Source organism: Pinus tabuliformis, chromosome 4_1 (assembly GCF_031772625.1).
Source record: "Pinus tabuliformis cultivar Carrire ecotype Pingquan chromosome 4_1, CPIR1, whole genome shotgun sequence".
NCBI lineage: Eukaryota > Viridiplantae > Streptophyta > Pinopsida > Pinales > Pinaceae > Pinus > Pinus tabuliformis.
Window position 1 is genome coordinate 333,290,110 of NC_142303.1, and position 19,288 is coordinate 333,309,397.

Genomic DNA, 19,288 nt, shown 5'->3' on the forward strand with positions numbered 1-19,288 from the left:
TCTTGGGCGCCAATATTGATTTACATTACTCTAAAAACTTAACTCTCCACTGATTATTTAATCATAATTTTTTTTTTAAATATCCTGTGAACTCTTAAACTCATTACTATATGAAATTTCAGTTGTACCTCAATGAATTTGTACTAGTCCTCTTACATGGAATGATGTACAACATAGGTTTAGGAAGATACTTCATCCACAAAACCCATCATTAATCACAAAACAAGTAGAGGATGAGCCTCCCTCCCATATTGAAGTTAAAAATGATTATGAATAAAAAGAGGGCTCTACACATGCTGAAAATCCCGGAGTAACAAAAGTAACAATATTAACCTATCTCTCTACTCACTAAGAATCTCTAATCCGAAATTAGTCAAATTTTGTCCCTGCTTGAGCCCCTATTTCCATGTGTAATTCCCTAGGAAATATGCTTATATTATTTAGCAATTTCCCCCTATTTTCTTGTGCAATTCCTCTATGTTAATCACCTGACCAATACAATAATTATACACTCAATCTAGTATATAATTAATTGTACACTTCCTTGCAAACTCCACCACAGATGGGAAACTCGTATTCTTTGCATGCATGAGCTAATTATTAGTTTATTGATCAATTAACTAGATGATCTCTTAGTTGGAATGATGTCCCACTAGTAATTGACCACCAACTAACTCTACTAACAATTATAACTAGTTTAACTGATTACAACTGAAATTAACTCAACCTAGGATCCTAAAATATAGGAATCACTACATACAATTGAACTTCATGCATCTAACTCGAATTAAATGACTTAATTGAGTGAAAAGTGCCATGTCACTTTAGTTAGCTACTCCAAGCTATCTACTGATGTGGATTTTCGAATTTCCTCAATTTGACTAAGGCAAAATCAAATTAGGAATTTCTTGTTGCATTTTTAAACACTCCCACACAACAAGAAATGGATTATTAACCACCCCTATCATGCACCTGTGGAATGTAATTCATGCAACGCTTCTCACTCTTACTGCTACTATTGCAACATCTGCAACTGAGAAGCATTAAAAAAACATTGTATCAATCTGTAACTGTCTACTAGGAAAAAAATGTCGTTGTTGAATCTCCTACATAGCCTCCAGCTCTATTGTCAACACTCCTATGAACTCCTCAGTTTCTGAATGACACTGATCCACCTGCTACTAAATTCTTTGGACCTTTGTAGCAAGGTAATGATCCATGAGGAGAATTCCTCAATGGACCCTGCCCAAATTTCTGCAATTCTGGGAATAGGGATTCACATCGCCCCACCTCACACCTGGAGGTACAGTTGCATGCATGGAAAAATATGATCTACTCATACTACTTCTACTACTATATTGTTGCTTCCACACTCTACTGCAACTACTGCAATAATTAGTCTGATCTCCCCAGATCCTGAAGTACTAGCTTCTATAGGGCTACTCCCTCTGAAACTAGACTCCCTTTGAGTATCGATCTCCCTGTGGGAAATATAATTGCTCCTCAATATACCAATATCAATGATCACAACTACTTTTTGTGTCACTAAACATTGGCTCATTGAATTGCCCACTAGAAACCTTCTAGCTCCATTAAGAAGTATGCACATAGGGTCTTCTAGATCTGCCTTGAACTAGGGATACATAACTATGCCTCCTAAAGCTCCACAACTACTTTCATGCGCACTATACTTGAGGTCTTCAATTTGTTGCATACTGCATACAAACGTCACTATTCACAACTATGTATGTGAATAGTAATCAATGGTCTAGATCTACCCTATCTATATGACATATCAACTGCTATTGTCACTCTTCATAGGGCTTTCAGATCTGCCCACATAGAGTCACTCCTTCACTAATCTACGACTTCTACAACGAGCCCTATTATCTCTGATTTGTCAAACACCAAAATAGTGAACTAGGGCAGCAAAACCATCCCGCTTGACTGATCTTCACTGCTTGAAAAGTCAATCCTTAGGGTATCAAAATACAACCCACTTGTTGTGACAAGTTTGTCACTTGTACAAAACACTTAGGGAAACTAGACAACCACTAACATGAATCCAACACATATTACATAGGTTGAATACTTATTCTAATGTGAAGCCTGGCTCTGATACCATGTAGAAATTATGGTGTAGAATTCTAACTTCTCATGAAATTATAAACTAAATCACAAGAAACTGAGTGTACCATCATTCAAAGGCTTGTCATCATCATGTCAAGTTCCACTGGGTCATTTTACACCGTGTTCATGCTTCAGTTGTGCCTAGGCAAGGTTCATTTCCCTCTCCTAGGGTTTTGAAGCTAATTTCTCTTGGATGGTCAAATCATCGGAAAAACTTGTATCCTGATGTTCATACATCTTTCCCTATCCATAATGTACTTTATTAAACACTTCCCATCACCAAAATCCCCCAAATTCCTCATTTTCGCACAAACCCTAGTTTCTTGCTACAACTTGGCAATTTTCTAGGCTAGGCTTGTGTTTTTCCTTTTTGGACTCCTTCCCCTCACTCAATTTCTAAGATTCCACTTTCCCCTACTTTCTAACATCCCTTTCCACTTCCCAACATTTTCTCAAGAATTTAGAAGCCCCCTATCCCCTTCATTTCGCTCCATTTCGACAAATCCCTTGTCCCACACATCGAGATAGGTTTCACTCAAATGATGTTTCTGAGCAATCAAAGATGAATTTGGGAAAACTGAGAGAGCTTTTTCCACAACAGACCAAGGAAGAAAAACCTCCTTCACTTTTTACACAGGTGCCATGGTTTTAGAGAAATGTCAAAAATACAATCGCCTCGGGAGAATTGATGAACCTCTGAAGTGACCTTGGGAAAATCAAGTTTTTGCCTAGCTTGGTTGGTCAAATGACTTTCTTGATGACTCAAATGATAACTAGACACAAATATATTTCCAATGAGCTATCATGAGCTCAATTTGGAGTTGATGAAGGCATTCAAAAGTTGACTGTAACAACACTCTGCCTTTAGGCAGCCTCATTTGGCACATTTTGACCAGTCTTGGGAGATTTAATTTTTGACAAGGAAAATGAATTCCAAATTGAAAAATTCTAGTTAGGTTGGAAATTAGACTCAAATACCTTTCCAACGAGCTATCCTTCACCCAATTTTGACACCGGGAAGGCCTCCAAAAGTCACCTGGAAATGGGCGTGACGCACATACAGAGCGCAACACACTGGGAGAAATTTTCCAGTGTAAATTTACACTGGCGCGGCGCACAGGGCTAAAAGGCCTGTATTTCATTGAAATTTTCCTCAAAATTTCTATGTAGGGTCTAAATCATGGCTTGCTCATCAAATTTTATGGATGATATGGTGGTTCTTGGCTATGTTCAATTGCCACAAAACTCATAAGACCAACCACTCAAAAAACATCAAAACCATGGTGGCTAGGGTTGCATAATAGAGGTATTGAGGCCAAGGTTCTGTTTTCCTACCATTTCTCCCTCTCCTACCATTTTTCCCTATCCTCCCTTTCTCATTTTTCCTATTATCCCTACCCTAAAATACTACCAAACCCTATCCCCTACCCCTCCTCTTATTTGTCAACATAACACCCCAAAACCCTACCTTGTCAAAACCCCAAAACCCTACCCTATCAAATACCCAAACCCCCTACTAATCTCTAAACAAACTTCTCCCCATAACCCCTATTCCCATCACATTAATCCCCTCCTAATACCCCCTTTTTCATTGTTCCCCTTGGTGGCAGATATCACAATAACACCTAGTTTCACACCATCACCAAAAGGGCAGCCCAAGTACAGTACACACAACAGTCATGGCATCACAACATTCATCAGAGTATGAGATGGAGACACAAAGTGACTCATCCTTAGAAGAGCAGGCTCCCAGGAGACATCACAAGAGTGGCAAACATGTTAGGGATGAGATTGCTACTATGCCAGTATACATCACCTATCAGAAAGGCAGTAGACCTTTGTTTGCAGTAGCAAAGCGAGTGTTATCTCCACCCGGGGTGGAAGGGGCCTTGCTTCCGACATCGGCATCACATGAGTAGGACAGAGGTAAGGAGCCAGTGCAGGAGTAAGAGTCATCAGGTGAACGAGAGACCAAATTTGTTCTCCTCAATGATGATGAGACAGATACAGAACCAACAAATATAGACCTTACAGAGATCATCCAGGAGCAGCAATCAGTGATTGAGGCCTTATCCCTTGACTTGGAGAGGGCCAAGTGGAACATGAAGTACCTGGAGTAGAGAAACAAGCAGCTTGAGGACCAGCAGGCGATTATGGAGCTGCAAAACATTCGTGAGCATCGCCAAGCTACTCAAAGGAGAAGAGTTGAGCTCACATCATTGGAGCAAGAAATCAATGAGGATCGGGAGGCCAACCTCGAGAGGGTCAACATGCACTTGGAGAGGCTGCTGGACAAGGCCGATCAAGACCTTGCCTTGCTGAGACACATGGCTTATCATTACAGGACATGAAATATGAGTGCAAAGGCCCGGATAAGGAGTTTGAAGGCGAAATTGAGGAAAGCAACAAGAAAAGCAAAAGAGGCAAAAGAGCAAGATCAGCTTTGAATCTTGGCTGAGGCTTCCTTGGCACATCATAGCACTCCATAGAGAACCTTCAGCCCAAATTTCAAGGAATTTGGGGAATTTTTGGTCACATGACAAATTTTTGGGCAAAACACAGGTTTTTTCTCCTAGTGGCGCGGCGCTAAAAATCTAGAGCTCCAAATGAGGAATGGTTTGCATTTTTGGATTCAGCATGGAAAATCACGACTACTGGTGCCCGGACAAGAAATTTGGGCAAGATATGAGTCTCGTAGAGGTCAATAACACCCAAAAAATGGCCTCTCTGCCCCTTTTTTGACACACAGGAAGCAGTCTTGGGAGAATGAGGATTTGGAGGGGCAAATGAGCACAAAATTAAAAAATTACAGTTGGGTTAGAAAGTAGACAGGACAGGCTTTCCAACAAGCCCACTTGGGCACATTTTGGACACTTGCAAGTGCCCCAAAACAGGCCCCAAAGTAGCGCGGCACACGGAGGAAAAATTGCCAAATTTGCTTCCGTTTTGCGAAATTTCGATTCGCGACTTCTCCAAGTGGGCCCACTCATCTACACTTTGGTTTTTTGGCACCAAAGGTGGCATTTAAAGCATTTTCTTTCTAGATGGACTTCTATCCAAGTGGCGAAGGAAGGCAAACGGTCACCCAAGCCAAATGTCATGTTTGTAGCGCTGCACCTGTAGCTGATGGTTGGCTATTCATCTCCATTTTGTAATGATTCGAGTAACTCCCCAACCCTTCGGCGTTCTATCTCTTCATGGCACATTCTATATATTGTATGTAAGCTATTTGCAAAGGGTTGGTTAGTTTGTAACTTCTGGGAGACTGTGGGAAGGAAACTTTGTTTCTTCACTGTGTATTTTTGACAGAGAATTAATGAAAGGCAGCGGCTCTGTTTCATGAGATTCTTGTGGTTGTGAGTGTAGAAAATGTGTCTCTTGTGTTTTCATATGTATTTCATTATGTTTCATAATTCAATTCATGTTCGTTTCCAGTGAAATTTTCTGAGTGAGATTAGGTAGAATTCAATTTTATTGCTCTGCCTGTGGGAAAATTTCATGTTCAGTGTTCTTCTTCTGTTGAAAAGGATTCATGTTCCTATGCCCTTTTCACACTCCTCAGCAATCTCTCCGTTCCGTGTTATTTCAAACTAAATTGCTACACTTTCCGCCTGCCTTGCCTCATGAAGTAATCTGTGCCTTTGTATTAAATTCTCTGTTCTTTGCTGACCGTTGGTCCCATACCATCCCAGAAGCTCGGTCATTCATAAAAATTGTTTCTTGTATCCATATTCACTTACTAGCCTAAGATCAATATTTCATTGTAAGTTATCTCACACCGTTTTTTGCTTATCTATTCACTGAGCGTGACACGGAGAGAGCCCTCTCCTGTTCGGGTAGGGCTAGCTACCAGACTGAGCGTGGTTTGTGGTTACCCTGAATTTTGGCTTCCTTCAGCTTAGGGAATATTTAGGTGCTAACATAGTTACGACCATACTGGGGAAGAAAATTGTTTGCTTGAAGATTGTTTTGCCCCAGTACATCTATCAAGCTCAGATCTGATGGTTGATGGTGAACAACGATCAGACATAAGAAGACGACCGAAATCATTCACCTGGCGACTCCATTCACTGAAGAATCCAGCAATCGGTGCTTCATGGTGACTCCACTGCAGAGAGGTCAGTAGCTTTGAGATTTTCATGATGGATCGGGTTGCAAGAAGATATGCTCCCATGAGCCGAGATCACATTCCAGGCTTTCCAAATAAGATTCTGAAAGTAGATTGGTCAAGGAATTTGCCTACGTTTAAAGATGATGGTAAGAAGGACGCTGCTTTACATCTAGTTCGATTTCACATACATATTCGCAAGTTGAAGGTTGATTTTCCTGAAGATTGTTTAATGAAGATATTCATGGCCACTCTAGAAGGTGAAGCCCAATCTTGGTATGAAAGTTTGCCACCTGCTTGTATTTACTGTTTAAAGGATTTTCATGCCATGTTCATTGAAAGATATAAAGACTCTTATCCATCATTAAATCTAGTTCATGACTGTTGCAAACATGCTTCTACTTTTATTGAAAGCCTTGAAAAATACTATGAGGATGATAATTTTATGGATGATGAGATCATGGAAGCCCTGGATGAAAACCCCTTTCAGCAGCGTAAAGACGATCATGAAAATTTGCAGCATGATCAAGATTGTAGTTTGGTGGAAGAGGAAAGAATTTTGCATCTTGACAGTCAACAGGAATTACATGAAATGGATCAGCAGTATGAGGAATATTTATATACACCTTCACTTGAAATTAATGAAGACAATCACGGTTTGAGCGAAAGGAAACAAAAGGTCTTATCTCCTTTGTCTGAAGACGAGATAGGTCAACTCTCGCATGGTTATGTTCCAGCTCAAGCTAAAGCGGATTTGCAGTGCACACATGGTCAAGAAAGTGTTGGTGAAACTTCTTCCTCTTTTGAAAAGGATGACAGTCCGGTGAACAGCTTTATAGATTAGCAGGTTGAAGAATTCCATATGGCTAAAAGTGATGAAAGAAAAAGTTTCGTTTCAGATCTGTCCATAGAAGAAGACAACATGCAGGGAAGTCCAGTTCTATTTTTAGAATGTGATAACGTTAAGTCAACCCTTTCAGATCCAGATTTGGATTATGGTGACCAAGAAAACCTTGTACTAAGTCCCATGAAAGAGAACTCTGCTGCTGAAATCATCTGGGATGAAGAAGACAGAGTTTTGGATCCAAATGTTCTCATGTCATCAGAACACAGTCTTCATGAAGAGGTAATCCAGTCAACTCATGAACAACAAGATGAGAATTTTGTTCAAGTAAGTGAAAAAGGTTCCTTGGATGAATCGTAGGTAGATGATAGAAATGTCATGCTTGGGTTTCAAGAATCATTCGAAGTTTCGTTTCTTATGATTGATGAATGCAAAGACAATCTGGCTGTCATATCATATGAAGGTGACCTACAATACATTCAGGTTACCGAAGAGTAGAACATTTAGGATTGTCTTTCAGACTCTTCCTCATATGTTTCATGTTGAAGTGTTCTTTGAAGAGGAAATCCGCTCATCTGCTTGTCCGAATTTTTTTGAGGACCAGGAACATACATTTTCTGAAGTACATTATGAAGGAAGATCAGAATCAAAAGAAAAAGACATCTTGTTTCCTCAGCAGGAGGTAAATCTTCATGTTTTTAAGGATCCAATGGCAAATTTGTTGCAGTCAGTAGTGAAGGTGATTATTTCAGTATTCAGTGATGAAGGGGATCATGGTCAATTATGTTTTTGGATGCCCAGTTACCAGTATCTGTTGTTGACCAGAAGATCTGATCAGGAGAATCAATCAAGGAGGCATCTGCTTGATTGGTTACATTGCAAGACACATTACACATGATTGTACGTATTGCATTAATACACAGGTGGTGGTCATAATGATTTGGAACCCTCAGATCTTGATGGACTGCTGCCATTGAAAAAGTTTTGTGAGTTCTTGTTTTAGTTAAGTCAGTCACGAGTCGTTTCCTTTTGTTAGAGTCAAGTTTTTTCAGTCATGTCAGTTTGCATTGAGTCAGTTTCAGTCAATAAATGAGTCAAAGTCTTGTGTTTTTTGTCGAAATAATGACTCCATAGCCCAATGGATGAAGGCACTATCTAGCTCTTCCAGAGATCTGCTGTTCTTGGCACCTCCAAGGAGCTGGAGCTACCATCCCCCATTAGAGCAAATGTTAGTGTCAGTATTTGCAGCCTTCCTCCAGTGATCAAACATGCTCTTACAAAGTGATTTTAAGGTGTCAAGGTCAAATTTTGTCATTTCAGTGAGTCTTCAAGCAAAATTTGGTCACTAGGCATTAGGTCTAGGGTTTGATTTTACCCTTGTCAAAGTTGTCCAAATGACGTTCCATGTCATCATTCAACTTAGTGTACCATCATTCAAAGGGTTGTCATCATCATGTCAAGTTCCACTGGGCCATTTTACACCGTGTTCATGCTTCAGTTGTGCCTAGGCAACGTTCATTTCCCTCTCCTAGGGTTTTGAAGCTAATTTCTCTTGGATGGTCAAATCATCGGAAAAACTTGTATCTTGATGTTCATATATCTTCCCCTATCCATAATGTACCTTATTAAACACTTCCCATCACTAAAATCCCCCAAATTCCTCATTTTCGCACAAACCCTAGTTTCTTGCTACAACTTGGCAATTTTCTAGGCTAGGCCTGTGTTTTGCATTTTTGGACCCCTTCCCCTCACTCAATTTCTGAGATTCCACTTTCCCCTACTTTCTAACATCCCTCCCACTTCCAAAAATTTTATCAAGAATTTAGAAGCCCCCTATCCCCTTCATTTCACTTCGTTTCGGCAAATCCCTTGTCCCACACATCAGGATAGGTTTCACTCAAATAATGTTTCTGAGCAATCAAAGATGAATTTGGGAAAATTGAGAGTGGTTTTTGTCCACAACAGACCAAGGAAGAAAAACCTCCTTCACGTTTTACACAGGTGTCATGGTTTTAGTGAAATGTCAAAAATATAATCGCCTCGGGAGAATTGATGCACCTCTGAAGTGACCTTGGAAAAATCAAGTTTTCTCCTATCTTGGTTAGTCAAATGACTTTCTTGATGAGTCAAATAATAACTAGACAAAAATCTCTTTCCAATGAGCTATTATGAGCTCAATTTTGAGTTGAGGAAGGCATTCAAAAGTTGGCTGTAACAACACTCTGCCTTTAGGCAGCCTCATTTGTCACATTTTGACCAGTATTGGGAGATTTGACTTTTGATAAGAAAAATTAACTCCAAATTGAAAAATTATAGTAGAGTTGGAAAGTAGACTCAAAGAACTTTCCAACGAGCTATCATGAGCCCAATTTGGACACCGGGAAGGCCTCCAAAAGTCACCTGGAAAAGGGCGTGATGCAAATGGAGGGCGCAGCACACTGGGAGAAATTTTCCAGTGTAAATTTACACTGGCGCGATGCACAGGGCTAAAAGGCCTGAATTTCATCGAAATTTGCCTCCAAATTGCCAGGTAGGGTCTAAATCATGGCTTGCTCATCAAATTTTATGGATGATATGGTGGTTCTTGGCTATGTTCAATTGCCACAAAACTCATAAGACCAACCACTCAAAAAACAACAAAACCATGTGGCTAGGGTTGCATAATAGAGGTATTGAGGCCAAGGTTCTATTTTCCTACCATTTTTCCCTCTCCTACCATTTTTACCTATCCTCCCTTTCTCATTTTTCCTATTATCCCTACCCTAAAATGCTACCAAACCCTATCCCCTATCCCTCCTCTTATTTGTCAACATAACACCCCAAAACCCTACCTTGTCAAAACCCCAAAACCCTACCCTATCAAATGCCCAAAACCCCTACATATCTCTAAACAAACTTCTCCCCATAACCCCTATTCCCATCACATTACTCCCCTCCTAATACCCCCTTTTTCATTGTTCCCCTTGGTGGCAGATATCACAATAACACCTAGTTTCACACCATCACCAAAAGGGCAGCCCAAGTACAATACACACAGCAGTCATGGCATCACAACATTCATTAGAGTATGAGATGGAGACACAAAGTGACTCATCCTCAGAAGAGCAGGCTCCCAGGAGACATCACAAGAGTGGCAAACATGTTAGGGATGAGACCGCTACTATGCCAGTATACATCACCTATCAGAAAGGCAGTAGACCTTTGTTTGCAGCAGCAAAGCGAGTGTTATCTCCACCCGGGGTGGAAGGGGCCTCGCTTCCGACATCGGCATCACATGAGTAGGGCAGAGGTAAGGAGCAAGTGCAGGAGGAAGGGCCATCAGGTGAACGAGAGACCGAATTCGTTCTCCACAATGATGATGAGACAGATACAAAACCAACAAATGCAGAGCTTACAGAGATCATCCAGGAGCAGCAATCAATGATTGAGGCCTTATCCCTTGACTTGGAGAGGTCCAAGTGGAACATGAAGTACCTGGAGCAGAGAAACAAGCAGCTTGAGGACTAGCGGGCGATTATGGAGCTGCAAAACATTCGGGAGCGTCGCCACGCTGCTCAAAGGAGAAGAGCTGAGCTCACATCATTGGAGCAAGAAATCAATGAGGATTGGGAGGCCAACCTCGAGAGGGTTAACATGCACTTGGAGAGGCTGCTAGACAAGGCTGATCAGGACCTTTCCTTGCTGAGACACATGGATTATCATTACAGGACACGAAATATGAGTGCAAAGGCTCGGATAAGTAGTTTGAAGGCGAAATTGAGGAAAGCAACAAGAAAAGCAAAAGAGGCAAAAGAGCAAGATTGGCTTCAAATCTTGGCTGAGGCTTCCTTGGCACATCATAGTACTCCATAGAGAACCTTCAGCCCAAATTTCAACGAATTTGGGGAATTTTTGGTCACATGACAAATTTTTGGGCAAAACACAGGTTTTTTCTCCCACTGGTGCGGCGCTAAAAATATAGAGCTCCAAATGAGGAATGGTTTGCATTTTTGGATTCAGCATGAAAAATCACGACTACTGGTGCTCGGACAAGAAATTTGGGCAAGATTTGAGTCTCCTAGAGGTCAAAAACACCCAAACATTGGCATCTCTGCCCCTTTTTTGACACACAGGAAGCAGTCTTGGGAGAATGAGGATTTGGAGGGGCAAATGAGCACCAAATTCAAAAATTCCAGTTGGGTTAAAAAGTAGACAGGATAGGCTTTCCAACAAGCCCACTTGGGCACATTTTGGACACCTGCAAGTGCCACAAAATAGGCCCCAAAGTAGTGCGGCGCACAGAGGAAAAATTACCAAATTTGCTTCCGTTTCGCGAAATTTCGATTCGCGACTTCTCCAAGTGGGCCCGCTCATCTACACTTCGGTTTTTTGGCACCAAAGGCGGCATTTAAAGCATATTATTTCCAGATGGACTTCTATCCAAGTGGCGAAGGAAGGCAAATGGTCACCCAATCCAATGTCATGTTTGTAGTGCTGCACCTGTAGCTGATGGTTGGCTCTTCATCTCCATTTTGTAATGATTTGAGTAACTCCCCAACCCTTGGGTGTTCTATCTCTTCATGGCACATTCTATATATTGTATGTAAGCTATTCGCAAAGGGTTGGTTAGTTTGTAACTTCTGGGAGACTGTGGGAAAGAAACTTTGTTTCTTCACTGTGTATTTTTGACAGAGAATTAATGAAAGGCAGCGGCTCTATTTCATGAGATTCTTGTGGTTGTGAGTGTAGAAAATGTGTCTCTTATGTTTTCATATGTATTTCGTTATTTTTCATAATTCAATTCATGTTCGTTTCCAATGAAATTTTCTGAGTGAGATTAGGTAGAATTTAATTTTATTGCTCTGCCTATGGGAAAATTTCATGTTCAGTGTTCTTCTTCTGTTGAAAAGGATTCATGTTCCTATGCCCTTTTCACACTCCTCAGCAATCTCTCCGTTCCGTGTTATTTCAAACTAAATTGCTACACTTTCCGCCTGCCTTGCCTCACGAAGTAATCTGTGCCTTTGTATTAAATTCTCTGTTCTTTGCTGACCGTTGGTCCCATACCATCCCAGAAGCTCTGTCATTCATAAAAATTGTTTCTTGTATCCATATTCACTTACTAGCCTAAGATCAATATTTCATTGTAAGTCATCTCACACTGTTTTTTGCTTATCTATTCACTGAGCGTGACTCAGAGAGAGCCCTCTCCTGTTCTGGTATGGCTAGCTACCAGACTGAGTGTGGTTTGTGGTTACCCTGAATTTTGCCTTCCTTCAGCCTAGGGCAGATTTAGGTGCTAACACTTGGAATATTACACATTAACTCTCACATAGATAACAATTGAGGGCCTTTTTGCAAGATAAATAATATATACAATGGAAAGGAGTTTATTTTGAATGAGGTAGGTGAAGATGGCATGGGGAACAAGCTCATAGATGTGGAAACTAACAAACAACAAATTATTGAGGAGTTTGAGAGAGATGTGTGGATTTCTCTTATTTTCCAAGAACTTATGCAACAACAAAGTGTGAAATAAGCAAAGAAGAAAAATGATCCTAACTCAAATGAAAGGCTTAGTTTCCAATTTAAAAAAAAATGGTCTCGATTAAAAGCTATTAAAATTTCCCACAAAATTTGGTTGTACCAAAGATAAGAAGAGAAATGATGAGAGGGTCACTTCTTCTAAAAGAAATTAAGGATACATAGTTCTGGTATAGATGATAGGATATTCTCCTACTTATGTTGTGGTAGATAAAAGTGTGCCATTAATGTGGAAAGTGGTGCAAGGAATTAACAACACTTTACATGTTTCAAGAAATCTAAGCTCATGAAGGCTCCATTTGGATAATGAAATTCAGCTTGGATGGTAATTAACTTGCTAGTATTGGCAAAGACCATGTTATGTTTTTTTTGGCTTAGTGGTTCCTGACCCAAGTTCAAAGTTAGTTTTTCTAAACAAATCCCTACACTACTGGCCCTTTCGGCATCTCCCACAGAGCACGAGCTGAAGCCTCACCCGAAGCAGTATGGGGGTATGTTGGAACCAAGTTTCCGCACCTAGAGATCAGTGTAATGTCATTTTATGCCCTAAATCTACCTTCGCACAGATCAATAAGCCTTTAGGGCTTATCCATATGCTTCCCTTAATTAGTTTATATACCTCCGCGAACGTTTGCAACGGTCTTTCGCGGAGCCTCAATAAGCGAATCGACTACTTATGCACATCAACGACTACTCCTAACCCAGGAGTTACTCAGATCGGCTTAAGTTTTCGATAACTTTAGCATGCAACAAGATAATCTTCTCATAAATAGTTAACATCAATTGCGTTGATACAACAATGCAAATCATGTAAAATCGCACATCAATATAGTATTATTTCATAAACCCATCATTCATCATAGTGTAAAATGCATTCATATAAAACAGAAGTAAGTAGACAAAACACAAGAATTTCTGGAATAATCTCTTTATTAATACTTCAGTTCTGCTTACAGACTCAAGACTTCCTTGCGCACTCAGCTGCGGACTCTACTCTAGGCCTCTGCGCACTCCGCTGCAAAGCCTTTCCTCTACCCTTCTTCCCTAACTCCTTAGACTTCTCCCATAGACAATCTTCATTACTTTTCTTAGACATCCTAAGACACACTTATTTATACAATCCCATGGTGCGCGGGCCATGGATAGATCTTCAAAAGCTGACTCAACTTACATAACAGAAGGGTAAAACCCTTTATGACACTTTAACTATCTACGCGCTCCGCGACCACAACTTGCGGAGACTTTAAATTTTGTACATCAAAACTTGGGCTTTTTGCCCCAAAACCGACCCTAGGGGACCCTATCCCAACAGTCTATGTGGCAGGGGATAGAACTTAATTTTGTTGCATCTGCAAATAAACTAGATGATAGTGTCTCCAATGTTTATGCTACAATCAATGGATCACTATAGTTGCTTTCTTTGCATATTGAAAGCATAGTAGATAAAAAGAAAAGAGGAGAGTTCACCTCTAGTAGAAAGGGGTCAACAATGGACTATGCTTTACTGCAGGAAATTGTATTTTTTCTTTTATTAAAGATAATATTTTGAAAGCAAGTTTTATATAAAAGGAAAATCAAATATATGACCATCTATGTGAATAATTGCAAACAAAATCAAATAAATTCATAGCTTGTCTTCAACACGAAGCTTATGTAAACACACCACACCATAGGATACACTGAACAACTAATCTTAAATAATAATAAAATTATTAGTAAGGCTAACTGTTGACTTCAAACTACATAGTCTTGCAAATGTGGGAATATGATTGTAATATATCAAATAACCTTTCAACTGAAGTTACATAAGCATGGTCCAATGCATCATAAAATATGATCAATAAGAGACTAATGTGAGTTTTGGACCATGATCTAAGGCATGAGGTAAATGACTTTCAAAAGGACATATTGGTTTCTATGTAGATCTCTAATTTCATCTCAGACTTTAGAAATGTACTCGACCATGAACCTACAATTGTATGTAGCTATAGTGTATCACTTATAAAGTCAAGCTTGTTTTTCACCTTAGAGCTTACATCTTGAATATTATATATGCAATAAATAATCATCTTTTTATTGGACTGAATTATAAATTTAGTCACATTCTTATATAGTATGCCTTTAATCCAAGGTTTCAATGATCAATTTAATTATTTTATTGGTTTTTTAGTGGTTTTAGATTAAAAATACGCGTTGATATAGCTCACCAAATTCCTTTAAAGTACCATACATATTTCAAATCACATAATAGTTAAACTTTTATTAATGCTATGTCTGCAAATTTATACACCATATAGCCATGTTCAAATTACATCATACTAATAAGAAAAAAATCATTTATATAAAATATTAATAAAAAGCCAAATTTACTTAACTACTTATTTACTTATTACTAATACAAAGAATTACCATCAATACCATTTTTCTTTTATGTCTTTTCATTTCATATCCTAAATGACATATTAGAAGCTTTACACTTCAACCTGCTTTCTCCCCAATTCATACTCCTCACTCACATGCATGAAGTTTCTCAATAATTCCAATTCCAATTCCATTCCACCTCAATCATGTAGGTTACCCACGGGTAAAGGGAAAAAGTCTCATTTCTCCCCAATTTATACTCAAACTCATACTCGTCACTCAGATGCATGGGTTTTATCAATAATTCTATTCCACCACAAACATGTAGGTTACGCACGTGTAAAGGGAAAAATACTAAAATAACCTTGCAATGAGTTGAAAACGGACCTGATATAAAGTAACAAACTCTGTAATCTATTAAATTATATCTTTTTATTAAATAATATAAAGTAACAAACTCTTTAACCTATATCTTTTATTAAATGATATAAAGTAAGAAACTAGTTAATCTTTGTTATTTCACGTGTCTAACGGAGCAAATTAGAATTCTAGTTTGAATTCGAATTTGATACGGGAAAAAATCGATCTGAAGAAAAAATTCAAGAGTATGCATCATATAGACACTTATTTTTTCAAAATTTTAAAAATTGAAAATAACCATCATTATATTCAAATCCTTAAAGAAACATTATTAAATCTTTTTTAAGCGAAATAGCCATGTTTACTTATCTCCAACAATGACCTCTCTATTGTAAGATGTTACAACTCTTCTTATTTAGAATGATCAGAAACAAATGTGGGACAAATTACAGAAAACATGTAAAATAAAATCTAAGAATGAAAACTCAAAACTAAATCCTATGTAAATGTTTTTAAAAATAGAATTTACTTCTGTTTCAAATTCTGTAATATAGAAATTTATGTTATGATTTTTTCTCTGCGTTTTAGATTTTTTAAAATATAAAATTTACCTTTGTTTCAATTTCTGTAATTTAGAATTTTTTTGTTTTTAACCCTGTTTTATTTGTGGTAAACCAATTTTTTTGTTTTTTACCATGTTTTATTTGTAGAAATTAAATAAAATGGTTGTCATTTTCCGTGATATAAATAGACTATAATTTGCAATCTCTACCCTGTGCTTCAATTAAAGACTATAATTTGCAATTTGTGTCCTGTGCTTCAATTAAAGACTATAATTTGCAATCTCTACCTTGTGCTTCAGTTAAAGACTATATTAATTAATTTAACTTAAAATTAAGTTGTTCAAATTTTTACTTTCATAATGACGTTTTTTTATTGAATTTGAGAAAATACAATTTTTATTCAGTTTTCCAGCGATATGTCGAAAATACAATTTTTATTGGGTTTTCCAACTATATTGCGAAAATAATATAGCTGGAAATACAATTCAAATTTCCAATTCAAATGCCAGCTAGCCGACTCATGAAGAAAAACCCAAGAGTTGGAATAAAGCTCCGTCCACCCCCATTTAAATATGTATATATCACCACTACGATTGAACTGGTGCCGCACTCTCACGATTGAGTTGTATATCACCACTACAGGTTGTGCCAAGGAAGGAGTTGATTACGTTGAAACAGGTTGTGCCAAGGAAGGAGTTGATTACGTTGAAACAGGTTGTGCGAAGGAAGGAGTTGATTACATTGCAAAATCGATAAATCTGCCACCAAGAACCAAAAGATCAAAACATCAGTGGTGGGTTTTGAATATTTTTATCTCGATTGAATCGATTTTCTGCCGTGAGACTCGCAGAAATGGCAGTTGTTAAAGTCCAACCCGTAGAACAACACGCAGTTGTTAATGGCAGTGAAGTTATTAATAATGGGCGAGAGAATCATCAAGTTATTAATAATGGTAGTAACAGTAAGCAAGTTATTACTAATGGGGGCAGCGAGAAAGCGAATGAATCAGTACGGCCCAAATCTCTGTATGTGGGGATCTGGAGCCCAATGTTAGCGACGCCCAGATTCAGCGACTTTTCCAGCAGGTTGGCCCGGTGGTCAGTGTTCGCATCTGTAGAGATGCCATGACCAAGACTTCTCTGGGATATGGCTATGTCAATTACAGCACTGCTGAAGATGCCACAGAGGCTTTACGCAGCTTGAATTTTACACCCCTTAATGGAAAGCCTATTCGGATAATGTACTCACAGCGTGACCCCACTATCCGCAAGTGTGGGTCGGCAAACATATTTATTAAAAATCTTCACAAAGCAGTAGACAATCAAACGCTCTATCACAAATTCTCTGTGTTCGGACCCATTCTTTCTTCCAAAATTGCAGCAGATGCATCAGGGCAATCTAAAGGATATGGATTTGTGCATTTTGAGCAAGACGAAACAGCGCAAGATGCAATTAAATGGTACTTTGATAAATGACAGTCACATTTATGTTGGCGCATTTAGGAAAAAGGAAGAGAGAGAACAAACTAAGTTGGCGAAAAAGAAGGACAGAGAACAAATGAAAAAGGAACCAGAGCCAGAGGAACAAACAAATGGAAAAGGCAAGTTTAAAAATGTTTTTGTGAACAATTTATCAGAGTCCATGAATGATGAAGATTTAAGGAAATACTTTGATGAGTATGGAACAATTATCAGTGCGGTAGTGATGAGAGATGCAGCAGGGAAGTCAAAGTGTTTTGGATTTGTTAATTTTGAGAATGGAGATGATGCCGCAAGCTGCGTTGAGAATTTAAATGGAAAAAAAATTGATGGCAAAAAATGGTACGTCCGAAAAGCGGAAATCTGAATTGAGACAACAATCTGGAACAAATCTTTATTTAAAACATTTGGATGATAGCATAGATGATAACAAGTTGAGAGAATTGTTTTCTATTTATGGCACAATCACTTCATGCAAGATAATGAGGGATTTTCATGGACATAGTAAAGGTTCAAGATTTGTCTCAGTTTCATCTCCTGATCATGCATCCCGAACTTTGGTAGAAATGAATAAGAAAGTTGTCCTGGGCAAGCCTCTTTATGTTGCTTTGGCTCAACAAAAAGACGAGAGGAGAAAAGCTACAATCTCATTTCTCCCAACAAAAAGAGGAGAGAAGAGAAAAACTACAGTCTCATTTCTCCCATTTGCCTAATCCAATTGGCATTGAACCAACAGCTCGTGCCCATGTCCCCATGTGCAATCCCAAAAGTCCTACATCATATCATCCAATTGATATACATCATATCATCCAATTGATATAGTACCAGCTCCCAAAGGCTATACATTATCTCATCCAATTGGCATGGTAACAACTCCTCTACGTCCTATATTATATCATCCACTTGGGATAGTACCACCTCCGGAACGTCCTATATTATCTCATCCAATTGACATGATAGCACCTCATGGACTAAACCAACCAATGTTTGATGTCCCCATGTCCAGTCGTGGAAGTTATGGACATGGCCGACCACCACGTCTAGTTACATTACTACTGTTTAATGTTTAATTATATTTTGATTGTAATATATATAAGTTTGGTCTCATTAATTATGCATTTTTGTCCTAGAAATTGATATGTATACATGATATTAAGTGCGGCCTTGGATTTATTTCTTTGAGTTCAAGTAAAGACTCTTTCTCTTTAGTCTGGCCTCACATGTTTACATGCTTTGGGGATGAGTGGGTTCCAATTTTGACTTCTTGCTTGTGTAGCAATCCATTACTATGAAATATTTTTGGTTTGAATTACATGACCCAAATGTTACCAAACAAGACTGGCAACTGCACTATGGATTAATTGTTAATATGAAACTTATGTGTGTGTGTTTGTGTTTAGACATGACCATTTCAAATTTGAAATTTCAATCCATAAGTTTTTTGTTTGTTCAAAGTTTATGTTTGTTTTTAGGAATGTTTTGTACGAAGAAAGGTATTTTTTTCAAATCTATTATCTTTCCAAAGAAAAAATGTTTTAATTATTTAATTATATAAAATCTTTTAATTATTTGATTACATTTAAATTACCTACTGCTAAATTAATTTATTTTTAATTCTACATGATAAAATGAATTTATTCAAAAAAATCACATGTGTGTTCCTCGAGCTAATCGTGCACATTGGTTTTAGCAAATTTCCACACATAATTTTAGCTTTTAATGGTCTACTGTTTCAACCCATGGTTTTTAGTTTTGGTTCTCAAATTGTCCCTGTATTCTAATACAAGGTTAATTGAACCATGGTTTTATTATATTCTGATATTGTAAAGAACAATATAATTAAAAATCTTCTAGAATTCCCAGTTTCCTAATCTAATTGGCATCGAACCAATAGCTAGTGCCCATGTCCCCATGTGCAATC

General features: G+C 38.4%; 1 protein-coding gene across 1 annotated transcript in view; it reads left to right on the forward strand.

Moving 5' to 3' along the window:
- LOC149175636 (polyadenylate-binding protein, cytoplasmic and nuclear-like) overlaps positions 1-18,080 on the forward strand; it is a 28,421-nt gene extending 10,341 nt beyond the window's left edge. The window contains 4 exon segments of the mRNA XM_089421187.1: positions 16,532-16,682; positions 16,899-17,339; positions 17,341-17,724; positions 17,726-18,080. Of these exon segments, the coding sequence (XP_089277313.1) occupies positions 16,532-16,682; positions 16,899-17,339; positions 17,341-17,724; positions 17,726-18,080 (1,331 nt within the window).
- The last annotated feature ends 1,208 nt before the right edge of the window (positions 18,081-19,288 follow it).